Genomic DNA, 11,134 nt, shown 5'->3' with positions numbered 1-11,134 from the left:
CTCTCCAAAAAAAAAAAAAGGGGAAGAAAGGGTAGGGGTGGGCTGGAGCCTGCTGGACAGAGACAGAGACCCGGGCTTCTCTGTAATTGGACTGTGAGCAAGTGGGCTCATATTTTATAGCAGGTCTCAGAACTCTTTTTTATGCATTTTTCATAAGAGAAATGACAAATTGATCTTTTAAAAAATTTTAAATTTATTTTTATTCTTTAAGAGAGATTTTGCTATGGGACGCACATGCTTGCCAGCACGCCCTAGAGACAGAAAGTGAGAACTCACCCCCAGGGGGGATGGCCACGCCGCAATCCCTTCTCCTCCATTCTCTTCTTGGGTTCCTGGGCACGCACGCACACGCGCCCGGTGTGAGTTTTAAGTCTCCATGTCTGGGACTCGAACCACGGTCGACTACGTGGGAGTCCAGTGACATAACCATTATGCCATCTGGTTCTTTTGTTTTGAAACATCCAATCAAGGGATCATCAGGTGACATGGTGGTTAAGGTGCTGGACTCTTACATGGCCGACCGCAGTTCGAGTCCCAGACCTGGCAGCTTGCTTTCTCACTTTCTGTCTTGCTCATGCTCGCTCTCTGTTGTGTGCACGTGTCTAATAGCAAATTAAAAAATAGTAATAGGGACCAGCCGATGGTGTCATGGTTCTGCTGCTCAACGTCCACATAATTGACCATTGTCTGAATCACAGATGAGGTGGTTTACACCTCACGCTGGGCACGTGTGCATGTGTGCCTGAGATCTCAAGAGGAGGATAGAGGAGAAGGGATTGTGGTCTGGCCATACCCCTGGAGGGTGATTTCTCACTTTCTGTCTCCAGCGAGCACACACGTCATATAGCAAAAATCTCTCTCTCTCTCTCAAATAAATAATAACAATAAGAGGAAATAAAATTAAATCGAAAAATTCTTTTAAAAAAGCACCTATCAAAAGAGATATCAAAGAACAGCAAAATTAATAAACACATTCAAGGACAGAAATTCAGGGACACTGTAACCCATGGATTTTCTGTGTTTTTCCTTAAAGGGCTCATCACGTAGCTGTCATCAGGTGATGGGCAGACTCAGACTCTTGGGCTCAGATACTTGGTTCTGTGAAGTAGTCATGGGAACCTCAGGGCAAAAAGGTTTCTATTGGGGGGCTCAGAAGGAAGTGAACGACTGGGCGAATGATTACTGCCTCAGTTAAAGTTCTTTAGGAAAAAGTATTCGCACTAAACCAGTGTCTTGGTTTATAGCTTACCAAATATTTTCATGAATTTTCCCATATCTGATTTAATATATTTAATGTAGTTCCTGAGCACTTACTATTATGGTTAATGAAAATATTTGATAAACATTTGCTGGCATAAATATGAAGAAAGGTTTTCAGCTTTTGAAACCTTTTCATAGACAAGGACCACAAGAGGCTCTGAGGTGGCATGGAGTAAGGGCTGGCGGAGTATTTCCAGGAGTTGTAGATACCCCTTTATTTAATTTACCGATGTTTAAAACATCTAGCATGGGCCACATGTGTAAATTTTTTTTACGAGAGATTTTTGCTATCGGGTGTGTGTGCTTGCTGGAGAGACAGAGGCAGAGAGAAAGTGAGAAATCACCTCCAAGGGGTTGGCCATGCTGCAGTCCCTTCTCCTTCATTCTCCTTTTGGGATTTTGGGCATACACGCACACGCACCTGGCGTCAGTTTTAACCCACCGGGCCTGGGACTCGAACTGCAGTTTATTATGTGGGAGTTGGGGACGTAACCCTTACACCATCTGCTGGTTCCATGATTTGAAATAGCCTGGTAATCACATAAAAATGATTTTAATAAATCAGGGGGAGGTGATTTTTATTTTTTTAGCTTAATGTAGTCAATTTATTGTGAACATAGGATTGGTATAAAAACAACAAAGTGATAGTTAATGCTTTTTGATCTAGATCTTTGAATTCTCATGTGTGTTTTATATCCTAGCACATCTGAATTCATGGTAGTCATATATATGTGTGTGTGTGTATATATATATATAATTTATAATTTTTTTTTCTTTTTGGTGAGATTTTTGCTATAGGGTGCATCTGCTTGCTGAAGAGACAGAAAGCGAGACATCATCCCCCAGGGGGATGGCCACACTGCAGTCCCTTCTCCATTCTCCTCTCAAGATTTTAGGCACACATGCACATGCACCCGGCATGAATTTTAAGCCACTGGGTCCAGGACTAGAACCACAGTTGGCTACGTAGGAGTCTAGTGACTTCACCATTATGCCATCTGCTGGTCCCATGCCAGCCACATTTCAAGGTCTCGACAGTGTGACCATAATTTTGATGTAATTATTATATAACCCTGACAGTGGCTGTTGGAGAGCTCTGGGACCTCAAGGCCAGACCTCTGTGGTTGTAGGTCACCTTGCCAGAGGGTCATTGGTGATGGGCTTCAACACATAGCTGAACTTACGAATATACGAACTTCTCGTTTCAGATGTCACTATTGGAGCCTTCATGTCCGACAGTGTGGTTCTTCTAAGGTGAGATGACTTTCTCTAACTCCGGGGATTACCTTCTTCATGGGCAAGGGATGGCGTTTGGTTGGGAAGGCACGGGGGAGCTATTCACCATCAGCTCTTCCTCTGTCCTGTTCCTTGCAAGCAGAGGTGCTTAGCGAGTGAGCATGCTGCCTTTATTTTCTCATTCTTTGCATCCTTGGTCCTAGAGGTGCCAGCTGGTGGGCCATGAATAGCTTACAGGTGTGCACTGATAGTATCCCCAGCGCTTCTAGGCAGGGTTTGGGATGCCTGAAGCTTTCGAAGAAAGCTTTGTCTTTGGCCATGAATCGCCCCTTCTGTTAACGTGCTGCACAAATATTATCATTTCCTGTGAGTGCCAGGACGCTCTAAGGGCAAGGCCTGTGCGTCCCATCTCTCCATCCCGTCACCTCTCATCCTTAGTCCCCAGCGTCTAGGAACTGGAGAGCACTTCGTTCCTGGTGGCAGCAGAAATGAAAGACTTGGTGCACTCAGACCCATGCTGGCTGAAGCCTGTGCAGTGCCACTCTGTCCCACAAGGGCCAGTGGTCTGCCATCGCCGCCAGCAGACCATCCCCAAGTATTTTTGTCTGTGTGAGTCAGAGGAGGCAAAATTACCCCTCGGAGTGGGAGCCAGCTCTTCGATTTTGTTAATACCCTCGTGGCAGAGCTGTCTAAAATAGATTAGTGGGAGCTTGGAGCTGGAAGCGATCCCAGAGGCCATGGAGCTCCGGCTCCAGATTCTCCCTATTCAGCCATGCCTCGTTCAGAGGCTCCACTGCAGAGCCCCATGGACTCTGCTTTTTAGAGAGAGATTTTTGGTATAGGGCGCGTGCAGTCTTCGATTTTGTTAATACCCTCGTGGCAGAGCTGTCTAAAATAGATTAGTGGGAGCTTGGAGCTGGAAGCGATCCCAGAGGCCATGGAGCTCCGGCTCCAGATTCTCCCTATTCAGCCATGCCTCGTTCAGAGGCTCCACTGCAGAGCCCCATGGACTCTGCTTTTTAGAGAGAGATTTTTGGTATAGGGCGCGTGTAGTCGCTGGAGAGACAGAGAGACAAGAAGCAAGAAATCACCCCCCAGGGAGGATGACCACACTGCAATCCCTTCTCCTCCATTCTCCTCTCAGGATTCTGGGCACACACGCACACGCTCTCGGCATGAGTTTTAAGCCACAGGGTCTGGGACTCAAACCTGTTAACTCTTTAGCCATCCGCTGGTCCCAACACAGCCTCTTCTTAAACGAGGCGCTGGGGGGTGGGGACTCAGCAGCTGCTAAGGGAACTGGTTAGCTTCCAGGTAACTAAACATTGACTAGTTAGAGGTGCAGAATTCTGAGGTGGTACCTGACCTTGAGGCATGTGGCCTGGGCTCAGACCCTGCCTGGATGAGCAAGACTCATGGCCTTGCTGCGTCTGCTTCACGAGTCTCCTCTGTTGTTCTTTCTGTTGTTTGTTATTGTCTTCTCTGTTCATTTTTTTGTTTTTGTTTTTAGTTTTTGCAGTAGGGTCTGTGGACTTGCCTGAGAGAGGGGAGAGAGAGAAAGAGAAGGGAGGAGAGAGAGGAGAGAAGAGAAGTACAGTAGAAGAAGGATGGCCACATTGCCATCCCCTCTCCATTCTTGGGATTTGGGGCATGCATGCACAGGTGCCCAACAGATTTTCTAATCTGCTGGGTCTGGGATTCAAACAAAGCAGTTGGCTCTGTGGGATCCAGCTGCCTTAACTACTATGCCACCTGGCTGGCCTGTATTTTTTTTTTCTTAATTGTTAGAGTATATGTGTCATTGCTAGAAAGAAACAAAGAGAGAGGGAGAGAAGGCCACCCCAGTGGGGTGTGGTCACACTGCAGTACCTTCTCCTCCATTTCACCATCCCTTTGGGATCTGGGGCGCGCGCACACACACACACACACACACACACCCAGTGTGTTCTTCAAACTGCCGGTGCTGGGATTCTAGCTGCAGTTGGCCATGTGGACTCGGGCTCCCCTAACCACTAGGCAGACCGCCCAGGATCCTCAGGCGCTGAACAGGCTAACAGTAGTCTAAGTACTAATAAAATGCTTAGAATAGAACCTGGTTTCAGTGCTTAAGTCTTGCATAAATCGAGTTAAATTTGCCTCCCTAAAATTCTCCTATACAGCAGCCCTTCAGTATCCGAAGGTGGCTGTTGTATCCCCAGGTGGTGACGTCATTAAGATGGAACCTCTCTGTGCCTGTCATTATCCCCATGGACCGTTCTAGTTTCTGTCACCACAGATCACTTTTGCCTGTTCTGGAATTCCGTGTGAGTGTGAGAATACCATATACACTCTTGTTTCTGGCCGCCTTCCTTCCATATGATGTTTCCCAAATTCCTCGCGGTATTGTTTTTCTGATCCCAGGGTATATTCCATCCACTGAGTGTCCTAGGCATTTACGTATGAAAAACTCTGAGCTCTTTTAAGACACAGATATTGTTATGATTTCTATGTTATGGTGAGGAGCCTGAGGGAATGCAGGTTGGGTTAAAGAAAATGATGATTCCAGGTGGTGGCGAGTGTCATGAAGACAATAAAACAACGCGGCCAACAGCCATGGCATCCAGTGGAGCAGGACGGCCAGGCAGCGCGAGGCTGGGGTCCTGCTGGAGGGGCGGTGAGCGGTCGGTGGTGCATTCAGCCCTGTGAGCACTGGAGAGTGATGAGGAAAACATCAGGCGGCTGTGGGTGGTGGGGGGATGGAGAAACCAGAAAACAGACAGTGCTTCTCGATGGCCTTTCCAGAAGGCTCGCTTCAAAGGAGCCAGTGGGATTGGCAGGTGGTTCGTAGACCGTGTTCTGAGGATGGGCACCTGTGGACCAGTGGCACCTTGGCACCATTGAGCCAAGACTGTCTCTGAGACTTTCCTTGGTCTCCTTACCCTTCTGGAAGGAGTTAGAGGTCACCTCTGCATCACCCACGTTTGTAGGATGTCTTGACCCTATTCTTACCTTGGGGCCTGGAGAGGTGGAAGAGACAGGAGGGAGGAGGGGGCTGCAGCAGGGGTGCGGAAGGCTGGTGAGAAGAGGGGCATCTGAGACTCAGGTTGGGGAGTGAGGGAGCCTCATCTCTGAGCCAGTCCCGAGATGGGAATAGCATCAGGACGAGGTTCCTGTTGAGATGGGAGTGATGGTGAAGCCGGAGGTGATCATCCCGGTCTGTTCCCTGAGGGCAGGGACTCGGGGATGAGAGATTTTCCAGGAGAGCTGTGACCCCTCAGAGAAAGCCAGGGGAGACAGGAAAGGGACTGCCGAGCGTGTGTGGGGCGGGGCAGTGTGGCGTCTGTCATGGCGTCAGTTGCTGAGGAGCTGGGATGCAGCTGGATAGCGAGAGCAGGAAGGCCAGGAGGCTCCGCGGTCTGAGCTAAGTGGAGGGCTCTGTCCTGCCTACCTGACAGTTCGGTTTTTGAGTTGCTTCAGATTTGGGGTGGGCCTCTGAGAAGGGAGGGCTTGGAGACAGGCGTGTGGACGTGTCAATGCACACTGTACTGATTGTTCTCGGGTGTCCTGCAGGAGCGTGCCCAGAGATGAGTGGGTCAGGAACGCTTCTTTAGTCTGCAGCTTGCAGATCAACTGATGGACAGTGACTTTAAACTGGGCAGACATAAGTTAGCTCCCTGGAGGGAGGTGGTCCCAAGGCTGGTTTAGTCAATTAACATGTCACGAAGGGTGCAGTCACTTTATCTGCCCATGGTCTCTGCTCTGCAAAAGGCGGGGGCAGTGAGAACAGCGTCATGGCAAAGACATCCTGGCTGGCGGTATTGTGTACCTACCTGGTGGTACAGCATCAGGATTTGAACTGCCAGCCATCAGAAAGCAGCATTCCAGCTACTAGCTTCTTAAAAAAAAAAAAAAAAAAAAAAAAACCTCCCCAGGCTGGCCCCCGGGAACCCATTAATAAATCAAAGAAATTATTCTCCCCCTTCTGTCTGACATTGGTGACTCAGTGCCTATATTTGCTGTACTTCCTCCTAAAGATGACCTTTGTTAATACAGGTTTACACTTATACACCATACTCTCTATAGAAAAAAAAACCCACCTACTGCGTTTTTAAAAAAAAAAAAAAAAAAAAAAAGATCCCCAGGCTGGCCCCGTGGCCTAGTGGTTAAGGGAGCTGGATCCCACATGGCCGACTGGGCAGCTCAAATCCCAGCCCAGCACTTGGAAAAATATGCCGGGTATGAGTGCCCCAGTCCTGACAGGCTGGAGAAATGGAGGGGAAGGGGTTACAGCATGGCCATGCCGCATGGCAAGGCGTTTCCTCTCTCTGTCTCTCTCTCTGGGGAAAAAGAACAAAGTCCTAAAAGCTCGTCTGCACTCATTGTCCTCGGGTGCCCCTTGCTTTGATCTCAGAGGCTGGCACGTTATGGCTGGGGCTGTGGAACTCAATCTCATTACCCTGTCTCCCCCAGGAGTGTGGGCGGTCCCAGCTCTGCCCTCAGGAAGCTTGCTTGCCTGGGATTAGCTCAGGCGGGCATCCTGTGCTGGGTGATAGGCACCTGGTGCTGGGCCACCACCAGAGGTCACAGGAAGTGACCAGAGAGGCTTATGAAAGATATCTGGGCTTCCTTCATCCAAAAACAATACTTGCGGTTGACACACAAAGGTCTGAGGGAACCGAGCTGACAGATGTGGCGGCCGATGTACCTGCGAGGGTCCCTGTTGGCCCTTGCAGAGGGCTCTGTTTCCAGGACCTTGGCCGAGGTCACTCTGGATGGACGGCTCCCTCTGTTTCCTGCCCACCGTGTTCTGCCGCAGTGTCCTGTGAGCAGAGGACTTGGCCCTCTCCCTGCTGAGGTGGACACTCAGGAGGATGTGACAGGCTGCGCTTTTTCTGTACAGGGGGCCAGGCCTGTCCGGGACTGCACAGGCAGGACTGTCACATGCTGCAGGCTGGCTCTGCGCTCGCTCCTGTTCGTTGGTGAAACTTTGGGCCCTGCTGTGGTCTGTGGTCCCCCTGGGCTGGAGTAAAGTGTGCACCTGTTTAACAAGGCCGAGGGTGAATTTACTGGGCTCCTGGCCCTGGGGGGCTGCAGGCTGGTGGGGCAGGTTTAGAATTAGCAAATGACTATTCACTTTATTTAGCAGGGGACAGAGGTGTGTTTGCAGAGCTGGGACCACAGAGAGGGAGGACATCGAACTGTAAGGTGTGCCAGGGAAGGCTTCCTGGGAGAGGGACTTTGAGCTCCTGTTGAAGGGTCAGCCTGGCTTGGTAGGGTGTCCATTGGCATCTGTACGGTCACATCGACTAGGCATAAACTCTCCACTTTCTAAGATATTTCTAGAATCTTCTCAGGGTGAACCGAGGAGAAAATGGAGAGACCAGGGACTATTGTCTGACTTCCTCCCGTGGCTAGATTTCCTGAGAGTCATGCAACCCCATGCCACTGTCACAGCTCTCCCTCTGTTGACCTGCATCTCTGGGGACAGCGAAGCAGTGGAGCCCCCTCACCCCATCTGTGCTGCGAGTCTCCCCTCACTTCCTTTTTTCACCCCGGTTTTCCTTAACTCTTGGTGTGGATTCTCATTTCCATGCATCCTGTCGCCCCAGGTGCCCTTGGAGGGATCAAAGTACACAAGTGAGGTCATTGTTCTTAAGCCACTAAAGCCCCTTAATCTTGTTATGTCGCCCCAGCAGCGTGAGGGTGGGGGAATCCTTACAGGCAAAAGGGTCTCTTTGTGAGCCTGGAGGGGGAGGTTAAGCCGCAGCTTAGGTGACCCGTCCCTGAGCAGATGTTGCTGGCAAGAGCAGAATGGTGTGACTCACTCCCAGCTTTTGTCTGACCGCCCCCACGGGAGCCTGCGACACTGACCATCCATCAAGCTCTGGGGGACCGTCCGTGTCAGAGACAAGCGTGTGGATGTTTATTGGGACCTGAGGCCAAGAGGGTGGATTGCTTCTGCTCTAAAATGCTTTTGCTGTGTCCAGCTGGGACTCCATTAATCAAGTTCTTTAGGAAAATAGCCAATGACTTGATGGAGGTAAATGAAGGGGGAGGTTTGACCAACTGGACAGGATGAGCAGTTCACGCTTCTAATGGCAGTAAGTGCCCAGGGCAGTCCCCAGTCATGACATCCATCAAGAAGCTCCTCAAACGTATTCATATCTTTCTAACACAGTGGAAGTCGGAATGAATCGGTAAAACCGAATAATCACCCAGCATCTGGTAGTTCAGTGGGGGGCTTCAAACCAATGTGGTTTTATTAACTCCTAACTTGCTGTTATTTTGGAAAGGCTAGCAATTAATTTATTAGGAAATCTGCTACGTCTGGGATCAGCAGTTGGCGTAATGACTATGCCACTGGACTCCCATGTAGCTGACCGCAGTTCAAGTCTCAGACCCATTGGCTTAAACTCATGCCGGGTGTGTGTGCATGCATGCCGAAGATCCTGAGAGGAGAATGGGGGAGAAGGGATTGCGGCGTGGTCATCCCCCTGGGGGGTTATTTTTTGCTTTCTGTCTCTCTCTGTCATTATATGAGAACCTTAACTGGTATTAAGAAAAAAAAAAAAAGGAGGGAACCAGCAGTTAGCATAATGGCTATGTTGCTGGACTCCCACATAGTCGACTGCGGTTCGTGTCCCGGACCCGGTGGCTTAGAACTCAATGCCGGGCGCGTGTGCGTGCGTGCCCAAGATCCCAAGAGGAGAATGGAGGAGAAGGGATTGCAGCATGACCATCCCCCCTGAGGGGGGTGATTTCTGGCTTTCTGTCTCTCTCTGTCTGTCTGGTGAGCGCACGTGCCCTATAGCCAAAATCTCTCCAAAAAAAAAAAAAAAAGAAATACGCTACTTCTAAAACCAGGAAAAGCTCGCACACTAGGGTTGTTTCTTACATGAGTCAGATGTTAGGCCAGGCTGGCCCAGCAGCACAGCAGTTAAGCACTGTGCAGAGGAAGCCAGCTTCCACGTGGCCGACCAGGGTCTGAGTCTTGGCCTTGGCCTTAGGGGCTGAGCACACACTCGCATGCCCGGGATCCCGGTGGGATAGAGTATTGAGGGAAAATGGACTGTGGCGTGACCAGACCCTTTGGGAGGGTACACATGCCTCTGTGCTCCCACTTGCTTGCTCGCCCACTCGTAGGTGCTTATGCATATATCATCTGACAGGAGGAAAGAAAAATGCCAGAATTTGTCCTGTCGGTATAGCTTCGTTTGGTTCTGAGAGCTGCTTTTTAACACGGTTGCGTTACCGTCCCCTCTTGCCTTGCAGAGCGAGACCCGTCATCACGGTAGACGTCTCCATCTTCCTCCCAGGCTCCATCAACATCACAGCGCCTCAGTGTCACGACGGTCAGCAGCCGGTGAACTGCCTGAACGTCACGGCCTGCTTCAGCTTCCACGGCAAACAGGTTCCAGGAGAAATTGGTAAGGAGCCCCGTGTCAGGGCCCGGGGTGCCCGTCTCTGCTGGAGGGGGCCTGCAGGGTGTTCCAGACACACTGTCTCGCCGTGCAGTCCAGCAGGCTTTGCAGGCAGCATGTCTTCCTTCAGAAGTTCTTCCCCTTTCTCCTGCTGGCTGACATGTTTTCCAATTTGTCCTTCAGCTCAAGGACAAATAATGTCAGACCCCAAGCATCCTCTCCCCAAATGTATTTGGACCAGAATGAAACCTCACTGCACCACAGTGAGACAGGCCTATGGGACTGGGGGAAATACAGTGCCTGGATCTCAGCCCTTCCAGAACATTCTATGAAGTTAGAAAACAGAGGCATCCTGTTAAGCTTGCAGCATCAGCCAGTGCCAGGGGCTGGGCACCATCTAGTGTGGAATCAGAAACCAAGGATGGATGGGAGGATTGGTGTGCTGAGTTTTAGAGAGTTAGGTTTCTAGAAGAGGTGGCGCTGCTTTGGCAGCTCAGAGAACTGAAGAGGCAGGCATGGCCCTGACAGGGGATAACCATCCCTGCCTTTTTGCTTATGGGGAAAGGGCACTTGCTAGTTCAGCTCCAGAGACTGGATTAAGCCCCAGAATAAAATAGGTGCTGTTGATTCAAATTCAGAATATATGGGTTGGACCCATGGCCTAGTGGTTAAGGGAGCAGGAAGCCACAGAGCCGACTGCAGTTGGAGTCCTGGCCTCTGTGACTTAAAAAAAAACATGCCAGGCATGGGACTAGCAGATGGCATAGTGGTTACATTCCTGGACTCCCACACAGCCGATCCTGGTTTGAGTCCCCGAACTGGTGGCTTGATAATCATGCTGGGCATGTGCGTTGCATGCCTAGGATCCTGGGAGGGGAAGGGATTGTGGCATGGCTGTCCACCCCCAGAGGGTGATTTCTTACTTTCTCACTGTCTCTGTCTCTCTTTCTCTCTGGCAAGTGCACCCTATGGCATAAACCTCTAACAAAACAAAACAAAACAAAACAAACCGCTTTGTAAACCTGCACAGCACGGGCCTGGCTGCACTGAGGCACTGAGAGCCTGTCGGATCATTCGGCCACCACAGTTACTAGGCTCTTATAAAGTGCCAGGCACTCTGCTCAGGCGCTGAGCACAGCGAGGGGAACAGACGGGCCAAGTCCTTGCCCTCGAGGGCATGAGTTCTGGTGGGATGGAGGCAGATGACTGCAGGGAAAAGAGCTGGAAGCTCGCTTGCC

At 50.4% G+C, this 11,134-nt stretch overlaps 1 protein-coding gene across 1 annotated transcript in view; it reads left to right on the top strand.

The window, feature by feature from the left end:
• The window catches only part of LOC102492922 (integrin alpha-9), a 198,560-nt gene that overhangs the window by 90,431 nt on the left and 96,995 nt on the right, over positions 1-11,134 (top strand). Inside the window, exons 13-14 of the mRNA XM_027776804.1 lie at positions 2,469-2,514; positions 9,748-9,902. Of these exons, the coding sequence (XP_027632605.1) occupies positions 2,469-2,514; positions 9,748-9,902 (201 nt within the window). The remainder of the gene's footprint in view (positions 1-2,468; positions 2,515-9,747; positions 9,903-11,134) is intronic.

Source organism: Tupaia chinensis, unplaced genomic scaffold (assembly GCF_000334495.1).
Source record: "Tupaia chinensis unplaced genomic scaffold, TupChi_1.0 Scaffold138098_1, whole genome shotgun sequence".
Lineage (NCBI taxonomy): Eukaryota > Metazoa > Chordata > Mammalia > Scandentia > Tupaiidae > Tupaia > Tupaia belangeri.
The sequence above is the reverse complement of the archived record's forward strand: the minus strand, read 5'-3'. Positions and strand labels throughout refer to the sequence as shown.